Genomic DNA, 20,033 nt, shown 5'->3' with positions numbered 1-20,033 from the left:
AGGGTTCTACTTCTAGGAATTAATTCACAAGTGCACAAAGACTTATATTTCGTTGAAACATTATTTGTAATACTGAAAAATTCTAACCCATGGAAATGTCTTATCTATTGGTAATGAATTATGTACATTTATGCAATGAAATATAATGCAGCAGTAAAAAGAATAAGGTTGATCAATATATACCTATAAAAAGTTGGCTACAATATATCGCAGTTTTTAAAAAAGGGTCAGGTGTAGATTAGCATTTTTAATATGTAAATTACTGTGTAACATTTATTTTGGTTTAAAAATTATGCTTCACAGGTATGCTCATGAATACAGAGAAAACGGTAGGATCAAACTTGAGACAATATATTAATAAAGGTTATCTCTGGGGACCAGAATTGTTAAAAGCAGAAAATGAACTTTCACTTTCTACTTTGTACTTACTATACATATATGTATAAGCACACACACAATATTTTCATAGGACCATGGATATAGCTATGAAAATATAGAGAAATTCTAATGAATCCAATCATCATATAAGTAAACAGAGCAACAAACTGTTACCAAAACGGCCAGCTTCTAGTCCTAGACAGCTGAGTAACTTTAAACAAGTTACCTTTAAATACTAAGTATCTATCAGCATCCTTGACAACTATATGATATATACTACAGCTTATAATAAAGATATATAAGCAAAGAAACATTTACATTTTTTCCAAAGCACTATAAACTTTGAAAACCTCATACATAATTTCAAATAGGTGATTTTAGCATAAGTGATTATAAATTATATGCTCAAATTATTTTATAATATAGATTTTAATGCCAAAAATTACCTAGAGATTACTGAAAATTATTTGATATAGAATATAAGAAGTAGCACTCTATACTAATGTTTTAAAAAATTGGAAAAATAAAACACACGACATGTTTATTTTATTATAGAACTTTTAAGAAATGGAGCAAAATTCCCAGACTACTCTTGCCGTCTTTCTGGTTTGAATGAACTCATTCTCTTCTGTTTACAGATAAAGAAACAATTACGTATGTTAAAGCCAGAATCTGAACTTTTCTTAATCGCTGTAAACATTCTTTTTTTTTTCAGACGGAGTCTTGCTCTTTTGCCCAGACTGGAGTACAGTGGCATGATCTTGGCTCGTTACAACCTCTACCTCCTGGGTTTAAGTGATTCTCTTGCCTCAGCATCCCAAGTGGCTAGAACTACAGGTGCCTACCACTATGCCTGGCTAATTTTTGAATTTTTAGTAGAGATGATGTTTCACCGTGTTGGCCAGGCTGGTCTTGAGCTCCTGACCTTGTGATCCACCCTCCTCGACCTCCCAAAGTGCTGGGATTACAGGCGTGAGCCACCATGGCCCATCAATATAAACATTCTTAGACTAGAGCAAGAAATTATTTGAAATCAATTTGGGGGTAGGATAAGGGAGAAGTGCACAAAGAACCATGATGCCAATACTATCAACTAATTTTATTACTGCTGAGATATAAGTCAAATAAATTATTGAGTAGGTTTTTTTTTTTAAATAATTCTAAGAGGTAGTAAGAACAGGACATGAATATAGAAGGGGCTAGTATTTTAAACAATGTAACAGTAATAATAAATGTTTGTTTGCTTCTATCAGATCCAACAGGATTCTCACTTATCTCCTCATTTATTAAACTTAAATGTCTGCCTTGGAAGCCGGGAGTGGTGGCTCACGCCTGTAAACCCAGCACTTTGGTAGGCTGAGGAGGACGGATAGATTGAGCTCAGGAGTTAGAGACCGGCCTGGGCAACATGGCAAAACCCCATCTCTACAAAAACTAGCTGAGCATGGTAGTACGCACCTGAAATCCCAGCTACTTGGGAGGCTGAAGTGGGAGGACTGCTGGAGGCTGGGAAGTAGAGAATGAAGTGAGCTGTGATTGCACCAATGCACTCCAGCCTGGGCGACAGAGCAAAACTCTGCCTCAAAAAAACAAAACAAAAAGAAGGTGTGCTTTGAAAAGGTGTAAAACTTCTGGCAGTGGCTCACACCCAGCACTCTGGGAGGCCAAGGACGGCAGATCATGAGGTCAGGAGTTCAAGACGAGCTTGGCCATCATGGGTGAGACCCCGTCTCTACTAAAAATCCAAAAAATCAGCCAGGCATGATGGTGCACACCTGTAATCCCAGCTACTAGGGAAGCTGGAGCAGGAGAATTGCTTGAACCCAGGAGGCAAAGGTTGCAGTAAGCTAAGATCATGCCACTGCACTCCAGCCTGTGTGACAGAACAAGACTCCATCCCCCTCGCCAAAAAGAAAAGGTGTAAAACTTCTAAAAAGAGAGTAGTACACTGACTTCAGTGTTTTAGCAGAAGTACTCCAAGAATAAATAATTTATATCATTCTTGGCCAACGGTTTAAAGGCCCAATCCCTGCATCATGATGCCCGTGTTCATTTATATACAACACATATTCAAAAGCTTAAACTTAGAGCTTTAATAAAGCTCTTCCCTGCCCCCCATCCTAATTTTATGTAGTAACTTCCACTTTGTAAAAGCTACCTGAAAGGCCACACATTTTCTTGAGAAAAAGCAATTGGAGAAAAAATATAACAGGAACTTTTATAATGTGAGAATCTGACTCTGCTCTCTATATAATATTAAAAGTGATATTTAGAAAATGCATTTGCAGGGAAGAATCAAAACCTCTTACAGCTTTCTGGTAAGACGTACAGTATTTCTATGGTATTTTGGCCAAAAAATGCATAAAATGAATCTTGTAAGGAAAAACCAGACACACCCAAACTAAGGGAAATTCTGCAAAATAAATGGATTGTATTCTTCAAAAATGTCAAGGTTATAAAAGATAAAGAATGACTGAGGAACTGTTCTAGATTAAAAAAGAAATGACAGCTAAATGTAACATGTGCTCTAGGATTAGCTCCTCGACCAGGAAAAAATCCTTTTTCTTTTGTACTAAAGGACATAGTGGGACAACTGGCATATTGGAAAATGGTCTACAGGACATGTCATAGTATGGTATCAATATAAACGTTCTGATTTTGAAAAGTGTAGAAGTCTACGGTAGCTGTATAGAAGAAAATGTCCTTTCTTGAGGGAATACACACTGAAGTACTTAGGAGTAAAAGCATGTTATGTTTGCATTTTACTCTTTACATGGCTCAGAAAAAAACATATATAGTGCATACATGCCACATAGCTATATAAAATGCTACATATTATATATTATGCATATAATGGCGCATATAATACTTGGAGAAAAGAGACATAATGGACAAATGTGGTAAAATATTAACACTTCAGGAATCAGGGTGATGGGTATATGGGATTCTTTGTGCTATATTTAAACTTCTGTAACTCTGAAGATACTTTTAGAAAAAGCCTACTATAAAATATTTTGCAAACTTCATCTTACCCCCTACATTGCCCTTCTCTGGGTAGAGCTGAAGAAACATGGACTACCGATCTTATTGCTCTTAATGCAAAAAATAAAAAGTGAAATTTCTATACCATTTAACATGTATCCATAATACATCACTTGACCCATTTAAAGAATTTCCAGACTATTTGCAGCATGAAGATAATAAGCAAACAACAGACTCACAAACGACGAAGTAGAAAATACAGACTGCTGTTCTCACTTTTATGAGGTAGAAACAGGTACAGTAGTGCAATAAAATCTACATTAGGCACGTGTCATTCTTTCAGTGGCTTTCAAATTATTACTCTGTGAAAACTACTCTTAACATCTTAATTTACACAACGATTCAGCAATTCAAAATCTCTGAAAACCAGAAAATTTTCAAACATCCATTTACTTTAGTATGTGACATTTCAAATATTTTCTCTTATAATTTGTTCTGCCAAACATGAAAATCTGAGTAGTGCAAAGAAGGGGAAGAGGCCAGCCATGCTGGCTCAGGTCTTTAATCCCAGCACTTTGGGAGGCTGAGATGGGCAGATCACCTGAGGTCAAGAACTCAAGAACAGCCTGGCCAACATGGCAAAACCCCGCGTCTGTGAAAAACACAAAAAAATTAGCTGGGCTTGGTGGCACATGACTGTAGTCCCAGCTACTCAGGAGGCTGAGGCAGGAGAATCGCTTGAACCCGGGAGGCAGAGGTTACAGTGAGCCAAGATCATGCCACTGCACTCAAGCCTGGTGACAGAGCAAGACTCTGTCTCAAAAAAAAAAAAAAAAAAAAAAAAAAAAAAAAAAAAAAAAAAAAAAAAAAAAAAAAAAAAAAAAAAAAAGAAGAAGAAAAAGAAAAGGAAAATTTCTCTCCTAAACTGGGCAGAAGACACTGTATTTCTAATGTGATCACAAGAATGCCTACATACCTTACATGAGAAGTAATTTTAAAGGTATTATGTTTTCTAACAACAATGGCTTTAAAATAATCCTACTGGACTGTTTCTCTGCATATAGTTCTCTGAAACCTAAACTTGTACAAGATATGACTTACACAGGCTAAAATGAGATAATATACATGTTTAAATTTTTTAAAAGCAACAGTATAAGTTATCCCATTTTACCTCTCAATTTCATCTTGTGCATGATTTATAAAGGATGTATCTCTTAGGTACCATCACAGGATAAATTACAGTTCTCTCCTACATAAAGTACATCTACTCTTTTTTTTCCTATAATAATATTTCAGAGGCCAGGCACGGTGGCTCACACCTGTAATCCCAGCACTTTGGGAGGCTGAGGCAGGTGGATCACGTGAGGCCAGGAGTTTAAGACCAGCCTGGCCAACACGGCGAAATCCCAACTCTACTAAAAATACAAAATATTAGCTGGGTGTGGTGGCACACACCTGTAGTCCCAGATCCTCAGGAGGCTGAGGCGGGGGGATGGCTGGAGCCTGAGAGGTGGAGGTTGCAGTGAGCAAAGACCACACCACTGTCTCCAGCTTGGGCAACAGAGTGAAACCCTGTCTCAAAAAAAAAAAAAAATTATATATACATTTAATTATATATATATAATTAGGAAAGTTCATTGGAAAATGACAGTATAGCTCTTTTTCTTTTTGAGACAGAGTTTTACTCTTGTTGCCCAGGCTGGAGTGCAATGGTGAAATCTTGGCTCACCACAACCTCCGCCTCCTGGGTTCAAGCAATTCTCCTGTCTCAGCCTCCCAAGTAGCTGGGATTACAGACATGTACCACCATGCCTAGCTAATTATGTATTTTTAGTAGAGACAAGGTTTATCCATGTTGGCCAGGCTGGTCTCAAACTCCCAGCCTCAGGATATCTGCCCGCCTTGGGCTCCCAAAGTGCTGGGATTATAGGCGTGAGCCACTGCACCAGGCCTGACAATACGGCTTTTCTGAAATGGATATCTGGAGGAAACTCTAGAAGACAAAGACATGTCTTTAGGATGAAATAAAGGTAGTAGTGAGACTGCAGCCTCCTTGATTATGCCTTTCTTTCTCTCCTCAGAAAAAGTTCTGCTTACAGTTAGATTTTATTAATCTAAAACGACAGGATTTACCCTGGACTTCCCATTTCTCAAAGCATATGCAGTTCTCATTTATCTGTGAAGACACTAGTGGAGCTGCAGTGGAATACCTCTTGGAAAGACTAAGCAAGTTTCCTCAGTCAACTCTATTTTCTTTTCCCCTCCACACACCTTCTCTGCAACAATCCATCAGAGACATCCTTTGCCATAGGAAACAAAATACACAGCAGAGTATGGAGAACACGACTTGATATTATGGTATACCCATTTCAAATGTAGGCTTCTGAAACCCACAGAAGAGACAAATTCTTTTTTTTTTTTTTTTAATTTACGTTCTGAGATACATATTCAAAATGTGCAGTTTTGTTATATAGGTATACATGTGCCATGGTGGTTTGCTGTACCCATCAACCCATCATCTAGGTTTGAAGCCCTGCACGCATTAAGTATTTGTCCTAACGCTCTCCCTCCCCTTCCTCCTTACTCCCCAACATGCCCAAGTGTGTGATGTTCCCCTCTCTGTGTCCATGTGTTCTTACTGTTCAACTCTCACTTATGAGTGAGAACATGTAGTGTTTGGTTTTCTATTCCTGTGTTAGTTTGCTGAGAATGATGGCTTCCAGCTTTGTCCATGTTCCTGCAAAGGACATGAACTAGTTCTTTTTTATAGCTACATAGTACTCCATAGTGTATATGTGCCACATTTTCTTTATCCAGTCTATCACTGATGGGTATTTGGGTTGGTTCCAAGTCTTTGCTATTGTAAATAGTGTTATAATAAACATATGTGTGCATGTGTCTTTATGGCAGAATGATTTATAATCCTTTGGATATATATCCAGTAATGGGATTGCTGGGTCAAACAGGTATTTCCGGTTCTAGATCCTTGAGAAATTGCCACACTGTCTTCTACAATGATTGAAATAATTTACACTCCCACCAACAGTGTAAAAGCGTTTCTATTTCTCCACAGCCTCAACCACATCTATTATTTCCTGACTTTTTCATAATCGCCATTCTAACTGGCATGAGATAATATCTCATTGTGGTTTTGATTTGCATTTCTCTAATGATCAGTGATGATGAATACAACTTACAAGAGACATGAAGGACCTATTCAAGGAGAACTACATTGTCCAAGGAAATTAGAGAGGACATAAACAAATGGAAAAACATTCTATGCTCATGGATAGAAAGAATCAATAAAATGAAAATGGCCATACTGCCCCAAATAATTTATAGATTCAGTGCTATTCCCATCAAGCTACCATTATCTTCCCTTGCAAAATTAGAATAAAACTACTTTAAATTTCATATGGAACCAAAAAAGAGATGGAGGCATCATGCTACCTATTTCTAACTATACTACAAGGCTACAGTAACCAAAACAGCATGGTACTGGTACCAAAACGCATATATAGACCAACGAAACAGAACACAGAGACTTCAGAAATAACACCACACATCTACAACCATCTGATCTTTGACAAACCTGACAAAAACGAGCAACGGGAAAATGATTCCCTATTAATAAATGGTGCTGGGAAAACTGGCTAGCCATACGCAGAAAACTGAAACTGGACCCCTTCCTTACACCTTATACAAAAAGTAACTCAAGACAAATTAAAGGCTTAAATGTAAAACCCAAAACCATAAAAACCCTAGAAGAAAACCTAGGCAATACCATTCAGGACATAGGCACTGGCAAAGACTTCATGACTAAAACACCAAAAGCAATTACAACAAAAGCCAAACTTGACAAATGGGATCTAATTAAACTAAAGAGCTTCTGCAAAGCAAAAGAAAGTAGTATCAGAGTGAACAGGCAACCTACAGAATAAAGAAAATTTTTGCAATGTACCCATCTGACAAAGGTCTAATATCCAGAAACTACAAGGAACTTAAACAAATTTACAAGAAACCAACCAACCAACCAACCAACCCATTAAAGTGGGCAAAGGATATGAACAGACACTTCCCAAAAGGAGACAATTATGTGGCTAACAAACATATGAAAATACTAATCCTTAACAGCAAAAACTTTTGCATTCAAAAGATGGGTCTCTGGGTTTCAAAAAGCTTTAAGTAAACAGGCTTAGCGTTTCTGTAATAAGCCAGATGAAGAACCAATTTTACCTAACTACATGTAGATTGCTGGGGAGGGGGGAAAACGGAATCAAGTAAACAAGACAGAACAATTAAACTGGTGACGAGCTTCAGCCTTTTATATTTTTTGTAAGTGACATATAGGTAGGATCATATTAGCCACACTTAAAAGTTGATTTTTTTTCATTCATACTTTCTAAAAATCATTTCACATCATTAAATGCACATGCACATTTTCAATGACTTCAGATTACTGTATTTGTCATAATATACTGTAATTTATTCCTTTTACTTTGTTTTTTTAGAGATGGGGTCTTGCTCTGCCACCTAGGCTGGAATGCAGTGGTGCAATCATAGCTCACTATAGCCTTGAACCTAGGCTCAAGTAGTCATCCTGCCTCAGCCTCCCAAGTAGTTGGGACTGCAGGCAAGCACCCCCACATCTGGCACACTGCAATTTAAACACATCTTCAGATTGGTTAGCCATTATGAACATTATCTAACATGTGTATCTGCTTAGCCATCCTCTTTTCCAATTAATTTTTATGAGTTTAAGTCTTTTTTTATTCTCAACATTTTCCCCAACCCCACTATCAGATATTCAATACTAATAACCAGGTATATTTCCAAATTTAAAATAATATTATCCATTTGTTATCCTCACATTAGCGTTATTATTTATTTAATGAAACCTGATTGTTTTGCCTACTTGGTATCTCCTTCTGCTTCTTTCTATAACAGAACACAATTATTTTAAGGAAATTTCTGTCTTTCACTGCATGCCGTCCTGGTGAAGCTATCAATCAAGGTACCTTCTCCTCCCCAGCTAAAGACGCAAGTTAGAACCAAGTTAGAGCAATCAAACTCTGGCTCCTGGAAATGTGAATGTTGAGCACAGTGATAATCAGAATCAATTAATTTTAACAACTGAGCCTTCAAGAAGACATAGGATAGTTCCTGCTACCTAAATACCCAGCTCTTGAATAAGAAAGTTAATGACCTGAAAGTTAATAGCTTCCAAGTTTAAAACAAAAAAAAAAAAAAAAAAATCAAAAACTTTTTTGGAGGGCTACCAGATGCCAGTGACTACCATCTACTACCTAACTCTACTACCTCCTGGCTGAAAAACAGTAACAAAAACGACTGGGAAAAAGATCACTTTTCTTACAGGTGGCCTAGTAGAGAAATTCCATGACTTTAATGCACTTTGAGGTCAGAAACACCTAGAGTCAAATTCCAACCCTGCCTCCCATTAGTTCTGTGATCCAGCACAAGTTACTTATTAACCTCTTTGAGTACTTTGGTTTTGTTATCCACTTCTACTAGAGCATAATATGTGGACTGGAGATAGATTATGTAAAACATTTAATACTACATCTGACAAATAATAGGAAAACAATAAACACAAGCTACATTATTTTTGCTCAAATATTTGGGTATTTAAAATTTCATCAGGAAAGTCAGATGCAGAGGTACACACGTGTAGTCCCAGCTAATCAGAAGGCTGTGGCAGGAGGCTGTGTCATTTGAGCCCAGGAGTTCAAGGCCAGCCTGGGAAACATAGTGAGACCTCATCTCTATTAAAACAAAAACAAAAACAAAAAAAACTTCAGCATGCTGCATTATATTACTCATATGACTAAGTTATAATACAGCTCACTTAACCAAAAGACTAACAATATGACAAACAAAGGCAAAGAAAAATGTCTGGCCAGGTGCAGTGACTCACACCTGTAATCTCAGCACTGTGGGAGGCTGAAGAGGGTAGATTACAAGGTTAGGAGTTCGAGAGCAGCCTGGCCAATATGGTGAAACCCCGTTTCTACTAAAAATACAAAAATTAGCCAGACATAGTGGCACACGCCTGTAGTCCCAGCTACTCAGGAGGCTGAGGCAGGAGAATTGCTTGAACCCGGGAGGCAGACGTCGCAATGAGCCGAGACTGTGCCACTGCACTCCAGCCTCGGTGACAGAGTATGGTTCCATTAAAAAAAAAAAACAAAAAAACAAATTTGGACAATGAGTTCTTCTACAACTGTATATTGAACAAAAATCTTGCATTGTTTCTTTGTTTGAGAAGGAGTCTTGCTCTGTCGCCTAGGCTGGAGTGCAGTGGCACAATCTTGGCTCACTGCAACCTCCACCTCCCGAGTTCAAGCAATTCTCCTGCCTCACCCTCCTGAGAAGCTGGGACTATAGGCATGTGCCACTATGTCCAGCTAATTTTTATATTTTTAGTAGAGACAGGGTTTCACCACCTTGGCCAGGCTGGTCTTGAACTCCTGACCTTTTGATCCACTTACTTCAGCCTCACGAAGTGCTGGGATTGCAGGCATGAGCCCCGTACCCAGTCAAAATTCCTGTATTTTTAACAAATAACTTAATTCATTATGCCTGATATGGACACAAACAAATTCCTAAAATGCTTGGTGAAAGATCAAGTTTCCCACAATGGACATTTCATAGTCCAGATATCACCAATACTGAAATACCTCCCGTAAGCAGGAAAAATTATCCAATTGATGAACTAGAACTGGCTTGCAACTTTCTTGCAAAGGTATCTCTACTAAGAAGACTGTTTTGCCTTATGTTATTTTTTCCAGAGACCGAGAACTTTATAAAGGTCAAGCACACCTATGGAAATACAAATCCATTATTTCCTAATATGTGTAATCTAAACAAAAAGACTTAAATTTACCTAGAGTTATTTTAAATTATTCACCATTCTTTTTCCAACTGAGTGACAGCAGTTAAAAAGAAAAAAAAGTATTCATTATTCTTTAAAGAAATATTTTTTCTAGTGAGGAAAGAATAGTCTTTTGAACAAATGATGTGGGGACAACTGGCTATCCACATGCAAAAGAATGAAACTGTACCCCTACCTCACACTATATATGAAAATTAATTCAAAATGGATCCTAGATCTAAAGAGCAAAAACTATAAAATACAGGGGTGATCTTGAGCTTTGTGATCTTGAGCTAGGCCTGGTTTTTTAGATATGACACCAAAGCACAAGAGACAAAAGAAAAAAAAAGGTAAGCTGGACTACATCAGAATTAAAATAATCTTTCCCATGCAGAGGCCACTTTTATCTAGCTCATGTCTAATAATAACAGTAAGAACAGCTAATTTTAATTAACTTAATGTGAGCCAGACATTGTTCTCAGGACATTACACATATTAGTTCATAAAATCCTCATAACAATACAATGAGGCAGGTATTGTTATCCCCACATTATCAATTTGGAAAACAAGGTGCAAAGAGTTAAACAGGCCCAAAGTCACAGCTGACAAGCAGTAGAACAGGGAATCAAAGTCTAGCACTTTGCTTCTCAAGACACTTCTTACCACTAAGCAATAGTGCCTAAAAAACAATTTCATTGTTGGTTTACATGTATACTTTAAGAAATGTGGACAACCTTCCCTCAGAGTAGGTTAAGAACTATTACATGACGCCTTCTCCCACACATACGCATATGCACTTAGCCTTCTGACAATGAATGCAATCCTACCCTTCACCATCACTATCCCTGTTTGCCTTTGGTTCCAGTCCCCTTGTTCCTATATTACTTAAAATGCTGCAATAGAAAATTACAGAAGTGGTGAGCACTACTTTGCTCCCAGCATTCATATCCTTATGCTTTCGCAGAAGTTTATAAGAGTGCATCCTCATTCTCACCCTCAACTGCATCTTACGTCACAGGAAGCATATCTTTATGTAACCCAGGTGTACTTATAAACTGGTTTTTGAACTTTGTTTAGCTTTTGAAATATTTTTTTAAAAAAATGCTGAGAAATCTTTCTCACCGACATAGTATACAGATAGGTACTTAAATAAAACCAAAGTTTAGTAAACAATACTTAGTACTTGGTATATGCTGATATTTCACTTTCTGGTTTTTTAATCTTTCCTTTTAAAATACTGCTAACAATTCAATGGGTTTCATGATAAACATGTTAAAACTTGAAGTTTGACAAACACTGAACTAGAAAAATATAGGCACTAATAAAATTGTCTGCTTTCCCATAAATATAAATGTAATTTTAAGCATAAGCTGTCCACATATATTTGCTGAACTTAAAAACACACACACACACACACACAGCCTTAATTGCTGCATCTTAAACTGAGCTTCCTAGTAAATATCACAGTGACATTTAAAAGAACCTAAGTCTTTTCTGAAAGGGGTGCATCCAAATAATAATTTTACATGAAAAATGGTACATACGGTTATTTAATAAGAGTTACTTATTACTGCTGTGGTCAATCTCCAAATATGTGAAATAGTGATCCTTGTTATTTAAGTTCACAATGCAGATTACTGTTACATAAGACATATGCAAAACATATGAACCTTTTTAAAAAAAATTATGGAAGGAAGAAAGCAGAAATCCAAAATATTATGTGTCCCCTCATAACCTAATTGCCTCTGCATGTTAAGAGCAGGAAGTCTAGCCATGGGATTTTTTTTTTCTCCCTCTGTGACCTTACTGATAAGAAATGTCCATCCGGGTAAGGGAGGGGAAAGTAAACGTTACAAGTTGATAGTGGAAGTTTCAGAATGTTAGCAGACTCCAAAGTTGAAAAATGTAATGGCAAGAATAGTGCCTCACATTTAGAAGGTGGACAATTAAATGTCTACTGGGTAAATGAGTAGTATAAAAGCAGCACATACTATTAAAATTTGTTCAGCCATTCAGTCATATTTAACTCTCTAAACTGCAAAGACTTGCAAATTAATACCAAATCCCAAAGAAGTTTACCGAAGATACACAACCAGGCAGCAGCAATGCTAAGCCCATTACTCAATTCGCTGCTTTCTTTTCTGTTCTGTTGCCACCTCAAAATAAAAAGCCACATCCTTAGTTAGAGATGATAAGGTGGATATTAAGACATCTGTGTAATTAGAAATAAGATCCACATTCAATTATTGCATCTGCATATAAGATGAGCTGTAGAGTACATGAATAAAAAGATTTATAAAATTTGCTAAATTTCTTATTTAATAAATTTATAAAATTTATTAAACAAATATGTTAATTTCAAAATGAGAAACAAAATCTTAAAGTACAATTTAAGCTACGAGTCTCCTGCATAAACACAAAGCAGAGACCTCGAAGCTGGGAAAATAGCCAAAATTACAAACTTAATCAATGCAGCAAGAAATCTGTTCACTCTTTGAAATCTTGATACAAACATTTCTGACAAGCCACGAGATGGCATAAAATTAACCATATTAAAGTATCAGTTATTTTTAGAAAATCAAGATAGAGGTAGTAATATGAACCAAATTTTACTGAAGAGTTGAAATTCCAATACTGTGGGCAAAATACATTTAAAAACAGGCTTTGTTTTATACTATTGTTGTCAAGGAGTTTTTGACACAAAATAAAGAATCTTTAGTTATTCCTTTAATTTACAGACACTTAGATGGATTAATTTTTAAGAAGAGGTTTAATTTTCTAGTTGGATAAAATATAAGGGCTAAGAAAAGTATAAGAAAGATGTGAATCCTAAAGTCATTTTACAAAGAGCCTACAGAATGACCCTCTGGCAGTAAGAATATAACACCTGGATTTTCAAATTATGTGCAAAAAATGCTAACTGCTGATACATTTCAGAGGGAAGAAAAAGGAACAAATATCTAATATAATGGAAATTAAAAAAAAGTTTTAGTTAGATACATTGCTAAGCTAATGAATGTCAAGAAATAATTTCAGGTAGAAAGTTGAACAAAATAAGATCCCAAACTATTATTTCAATGGCAAAGCTACACTTTTTGTGGTTTAAGTCCATCGTTAGTCCTCTAGGATCTGGCACGCTTCTAATTTCCACCTTTTTAATTAATTTGTTAATTAATTAATTAATTTTTTTAAGATGGAGTCTTGCTCTATCCCTCTGGCTGTTGTACAGTAGCACAATCTCGGCTCACCACAACCGCCGCCTCCTGGGTTCAAGTTATTTTCCTGCCTCAGCCTCCCAACTAGCTGGGACTACAGGAGTGCGCCACCACACCTGGCTAATTTTTGTATTTTTAGTAGAGACGGGGTTTCACTGTGTTAGCCAGGATAGTCTTGATCTCCTGACCTCATGATCCGCCCGCCTTGGCCTCCCAAAGTGCTGGGATTACAGATATGAGCCGCCGCGCCTGGCCTCACTTCCACCTTTCTACACTACCTCTACTGACTCACAACAAAACTGCCTTTGTTGTATCAAAACTAATCCAAGAACAACATAATAGGCATTTCCTCCCATCACAGCATTTACTCACTTTATTACATCCACCAGGAATGCCCTATCGAGTCCCCCTGTGTACAAAGAACATGGGGACTTCAGAAAAAGAAGAGATTTCTATCATTTCTATCATTCACGAGAAATTTACTAACTTCTTCAGGATTGTGCTTCTTTGCTTTTAAACTTCTTATGCCTCTACCAGACTTAAAACACAAGTTATGATGAAGATAGTGAGAAGCAGTTTAGCCTCGTGATTAGAGTATGAGCCAAATATCTGGATGAAAGTCTGACTTTTCCTTAATATTTCCTTACTTCAGTCTTGTCCACTGAAAAATGGGGATTATAACAGTACCTACTTCATAAACTCGTGATGAGGATTAAGTGATTTCATAAACATAAAGCACTTAGAACAAGCCAGGCACAGTGGCTCATGCCTGTAATCCCAGCTACTCGGGAGGCCGAGGCAGGAGGGTAGCTTGAGCATAGGAGTTGGAGACCAGCCTGGGCAACATAGTGAGGCTCTAAAACAAAATTTTTGTTTTTTAAATTAGCCGGGCATAGGGTTGCATCTCTGCAGTCTCTGGTACATGTGAGAGTGAGAGGGGAAGATCTAAGCCCAGTAGGTTAAGGCTGCAATTTGCTATGATCATTCCACTGTACTCCAGCTTGGGTGAAAGAGTGATACCTACTCTCTTAGGAAAAGAACCCACTTAGAACAGTATCCAGCTAACAGAAAATTCTAATAAATATGAGCTATTATTATTACTATTTTTATCATAATTCTCCACAGCACCTAGTAGTACTATATCTATATCTATCTATCTATATATATATATATATATGCTCACTTTGAATGAATGAAACAATTAAATATTTAAATAATTTTTAAAGGCCCCTCATGGAGTAAAGGGAGGCTCAAGCCCCAAAGATCAATTCCATTATAAAGTGTTGGTAGAAGAAAGAAATTTGACCTCCAAAATTACTTAAACATCTTGAACAAATTAAGAAGTCAAAGCGTAAAACTAACAGTCCAAATAAGCCAAGTAGTTTTTCCTGATAAAAAAGGGGGAGACATTTTGAGACAGCTTGATTGTTTCTATATAGGAAATCTACCCCTAAAGATGGCTATTCCTGAAATGTCATCTAAATTCCTAATCTATCAATAGTATATTCTATTTTGAATCTACTTATACTTTCAGACTTGACATTATTTACTTAAGTAGGAAGCTTCAGCTTTTACCATCTCACCTTGAAAAGTAGTATTAAATTCAATTTACCCAACAAAGGTAATCCCTGGCTCTAGCACTCAGGGATTTAGTAAACAGAGCCATGTTTACTTTATTGATACCCTTCAAAATTTTATACTTTATCTGCCTCTTCACTCTCAGCCTGAAGATCAATTTTAATCATTATAGTTCTGTTCCTCCTCACAGGGAAGCTGATTCACGGTTTTTTTGATTTGTTAGCTGCCTGTCTCCTTCAGTTCCTTTGTGTTGACCCATGGTGACAATGGCTCATAAATTATGGAAAACAAATAACATGTTACGCATAGACACTAGGATACTACAGTATGTTTGAGGTAATACAGTCCAGTCCAGCAATAACTGACTTATCTCTACTACAAATACATAATGTTACTTTCCAGTAACAATGGCTTATATTATTAGATTAAGTCTCATCAAGGGATAAAGAACCTATTTGAGCTGCCAAGAGTGGGACTGATTTAGATCCTAAGCAAGATTCTTAAAGGATTATTTATGAAAGTATAATAAAATATAAAGCTTATGCTTTGGTCATATCAGTTACCATACTTACCCTCACATAAGTTTTGGCTTATTATTATTTGCATATTTTACACTGAGACAGTTCATAAGTAAGTTCTGTAGAGGACTGTCAAGCTCCACACAAGGAAATTAAATTTCTGAAGCCCAGGTATTCTGGTTTATCATCATTGACAACCAAATGTTGTAACAGCATGGGAAAAATAGTTTGCCTCGTTTTACAGTTTAATTACTGATTAGCAAATAATGTGACATCTGAACAGTCATTATTCATTCACCTTGCTTCCTGTTTAAAGAAACCCTTACCAGAAAACTGATGATGAGAAAACAGGAAATAGAAGAACTTATGAATGATCGTAACATTAAGAATAAAAAAATAAAAAGCTCTGGTGGCGTGATTATGAGAAATTGTTTTCTTCTTTATGCTTTTAGATATTTCTTCCAAATGTTATAACATATTCATATACACATATATTGAAATATTATTAAGAAGGCAACTAGGTAAAAGAAAGCACCATATATGTAACATGATCCTTACATAGCTTTTCTCAAAATGTAAAAAGCAAGTTTTTACTAACTACAGAATACTACAAGATAAATAATGTTATAACTGTTCAGGCCCTAAAATAGTGTCTAGCAGACACAACACAACCAATAGACATTTGTTGAATACATTATAATGTTTATAGTGGAACTTAATACTAAAAAAAAGTGCTATCAGAAGACAAAGTATATTTTAAACAAAGCAGGCTAATTATATTTGAGAAAATTATGACTTCCTTATATACTTAGGAATAAAAGTTTGGGTTAAATCATAAGGTGAGTTTATAATATCATGCAGTAATTCAAACTAATGTGGCTCAAAAATGAAGTCATATAAACTAAGAGATTTTTCTTGAAGTTCGGTTTTTTTCTAGGACAACAAATCTCAACCAGTCTGTTTTTAGAATAAGCAATGTAACAAAAATGAAAAAAAAAGGGGGGGGGCAGTAATTAACATGCAATTAATTTTAAGGAGACCGAGGAAGTGCCTGCCAAAAGATTTACAGGCAGGCTGGGTGCTCTTCTGCTTTTCATAAACCATTCATTAACTATTATTTTTTCTGACATTTAGTAAAGTACCCTACATGTGTTTTATCTTATCAAATTTCCCAAGATACCTGTGGAAGACAATGTAGTATGTTAATCAGCTGAAAAACATATTAAATGAAAAGTATTAATATAAAAATTAATCTTTTTGTATTAATACATCTTTATTGTCATTTAAAAATGTACTAAAATGTAGATAGAGCGTTTGCTATAAATTTACTTTGTGGTGTAAAATCTACATGGTAATCAGCAGCAGCTGAAATATAATGGTATATAGGCACCTGATTTCTCTGCGTAAGTTAAAGGAAATGTAAGTTTTCTGAAGGAAGAAAAACATTACTTTCTAGGTGCCAACCAACACGACGTTAGTTGGCTGTAAAAGCAGATTAATTCATTTTCATAGTTAGAAAGATTTTCATGCAGAAGATGGAGTCGGAGCGCGACATGATCTGAAGCAGTACTAATCTGCACAGAGAAAACAATCAGGGACGGCTACAGAACTATTCAGAAGGTTGCATTTTCCCCTCACTAACAACCCAGGGCAACTAAACAACGTCCTACAGTATTTAAAGGACAAATGAGAACCAGTTTAAGCTAGAGGACCGCCCAGCCGCATGCAAAACATACCAACAGAGAATTCACAGCAAGGGGATGGTATTACCTCTTTTATGTAATTCCCTCAGGGGAATATTGTCTCCTCCCCCGTCATAAGGCAAATAAGGATCCGAAGAAGCATCCATGATTAGAATTTTTAAAAGGAAGAATAAAAAGGAAAAGAAAAGCTTGCTAGCTTAAAAAGAAAGTGGCATTTCTTCCATCCCTGCTGCAGCAAGCAAGGGAGATGCCATATTTGATGAGGTTTAGAACTGTAGTTCGACTCGCTGAAGCAACTGGGTTCTTCCACAGTGGATGATGTCATCAAAGGGAAATTATTGCAGCCTGGTTGCTAGTGGCTACAATCTAGCAAGGCTTAGAGGCGGAACAGCCTTCTTAATCAGGTCCTGCTACGTCTCATGATGACTAAGCTCCAAGTATAACATACAAAACTGGTTTGGGAATTTTAAAGCACTCACAATACAGCTTCTGTAGCATCAGTGGTAACTGGTAAATCAAACAATAGAAACATTATTTCTTTTGGCTTTAAGATAAATGTAAAGGGGAAAAAAGATGTAAAAAGGAAGTTCTGAATGCGGACAATGCCCTTTTTCATTTCTAATGCAGAAGAATGAGAGCAGCACTCTAAGTTTGTGTGCTTTTATGAGAGAATGTACTAGTTTTATACAGTAATGCCATGTGAGTCACAACCATAAAAAACTACAGCATGCCAAAGGTTTCTCAAGAAACTTGGTTTTAAGTCTATTAAAAATAAAACATAGCCTACAAATATACAGCAGCCTTTCACTGAGGACTTAAAAACCGCGTAACTGAAGAGCTGAATAGTGTTTTCTCCCACTCACCAATCTCTTCTCCAGCGTCTTCCCGTTTCCTTTCTTGAAGGAACTAGCTAGCAAGACATTCCAGCTTTTGAGGAGAAAGCTTATCAATATGCTAAGTAACTTTACTATTGTGTGTGTGTGAAGTATGCAAAAAAACTTTTACTAAGCAGAAGACTTTCCTAACTCTTTTACCTTCCTAGTTTTCTTATCTCATAAGGGGTTTGTATTTTTAAAAGAACTTTTAGCAGCATGTCTCAGTGAGGTACTCAACTTTTCTAGAAATTGTTATAAAATTCAAAGTTCAGAAATGAAGCAACTTTCTTATTTAAAAAAAAAAAAAAAACAAAAACCCTGCAATGCTTACTGAAGATCAGAGCGCAACATTTTACAGCTACCTCTCAGAGGATTCCTCTAGACTGGGTGATTCTCCTCCTGAAATGCCTGTTACTCAGAGTCACTAAACAGCAACAACAGAAAAAGGTGCTGTTCATCAGAAGCAATTCCACAGAACTCAAGGGTTCTATAAAATTTGTTTTCCTGAAGTATTCAATGAGACAACCTCTAAGGCCCACTCCAGCTGAAAGTGTTACATGAACACTGGAGGTGAGAGAAGGAAAGAGAAAACTCAGAGGGCAGTAAAAGACAGAAATTCTATTCAATTTATAGAGTACTAAATTTTAGTTATTTGGTGTCTTTTTAAAAAACTGTAAAGGTTGAATCAATTTTTTGTATTTTAAATCTCAGATAAACAGAGCTTCTCATAAACTCTCACCTGGAATTTGGAAGACAGGGTTCCAGGAAAGGAATATAGACTAGAATTATTGCCACAGGAATATTCTATCTTATCCTGACCCTAGATATTAAAATTTATATAGGATAGTAGGTGATTTTTTTTCTTCATTTTCTGTAATTTTCAAATTTTCTTGGCAATAATTTTTTCTTCCATACTCCTTCCTGCACACTGAGCCAATAACTTTTTTAAACAAGGGAAGCTTTGACAAAGGCTAACTTTAAGAAATTAGCTCAATGTAAATTTGGGAGTTTGTGGTTCTTTTGTATGTTCTACCACCGTACAATTTTTCTAAATATATAATTATATGGCATTTGTAAAGGATTTTGTTTTTATACCATTTATGTTTTTTATGTCTTTACATAAAAAAAGAAAATCTATCCACGAGTATTCCTGGTATCTTTTGGGCAGTCTCCTAACTTGTTTTTCCTCACGTACAATTTGCTCATAAAGAATGAAAATGACAGCACTCACTAGAGAGGGAAGTCCTCTCTGTAAAATAAATATTGACAATGCTTCATATGTAAAAGCTTTGTAGCATATTTGAATTATTTTTAAAGATAAACTGTGTGTATATATAATATATAACCTAATTATATTTGTATAGTAGTAAGTTTCAAATAAGACACATCAAGCCCTTAACAATTATTATTACTGAGACATAAGGTAGAGGTTGGAGGGTATATTCAGAGTTTATATAATTCCACACTATTTAAACAAATATATTACTTTTGTAGTAATAAACCTAAAAATCTTTAAAAATGTTATTTTTAATAAAAAATTTAAAAATCTAAATATCTTTACTTTAGAAGTAAACAAATCTCTTGTGATTATGAGGTCTACAGCTGCCACTTTTTTAAAGTAAAGGAATCATTACACAGGTTAAATCCAATCACAATTCAGAAAAGCACAAGGTAGATTGGAAGGTGTGGCAAAAGAGGACTTTGACACGTAAGAGGACTTTGACAGAGACTTTTTATCACCAGATTAAAAAGCTGAATTACACTCAGGGTGGAGTCCAAGTAGAAAAAGAGTAGAAGACAAATTCAAGAATTCCTAGGCATAGCTCTGGAAAAATGCTCAGGATGCAACTCTGAAGAACCAAAATCACAAGTAGCACACATGAGGCATCAAA

At 36.1% G+C, this 20,033-nt stretch overlaps 1 protein-coding gene across 4 annotated transcripts in view; it reads right to left on the bottom strand.

Moving 5' to 3' along the window:
• The window catches only part of CLCN3 (chloride voltage-gated channel 3), a 100,620-nt gene that overhangs the window by 44,638 nt on the left and 35,949 nt on the right, over positions 1–20,033 (bottom strand). For 2 of the 4 annotated variants that reach the window (XM_017546667.2, XM_017546669.2), the window contains exon 1: positions 17,334–17,715. The exons of the other annotated variants lie outside the window; for them this stretch is intronic. In XM_017546667.2, coding sequence (XP_017402156.1) covers positions 17,334–17,412 — 79 coding nt within the window. In that variant the 5' untranslated portion in view covers positions 17,413–17,715. Of the gene's footprint in view, positions 1–17,333; positions 17,716–20,033 lie in introns of those variants that run through there. 4 annotated transcript variants of the gene reach the window in all.

The sequence above is a fragment of the Cebus imitator genome, unplaced genomic scaffold, assembly GCF_001604975.1.
Source record: "Cebus imitator isolate Cc_AM_T3 unplaced genomic scaffold, Cebus_imitator-1.0 Scaffold190, whole genome shotgun sequence".
Taxonomy (NCBI): domain Eukaryota; kingdom Metazoa; phylum Chordata; class Mammalia; order Primates; family Cebidae; genus Cebus; species Cebus imitator.
Note: the sequence above shows the minus strand (reverse complement) of the source record. Positions and strands in the feature narration are given on the sequence as shown.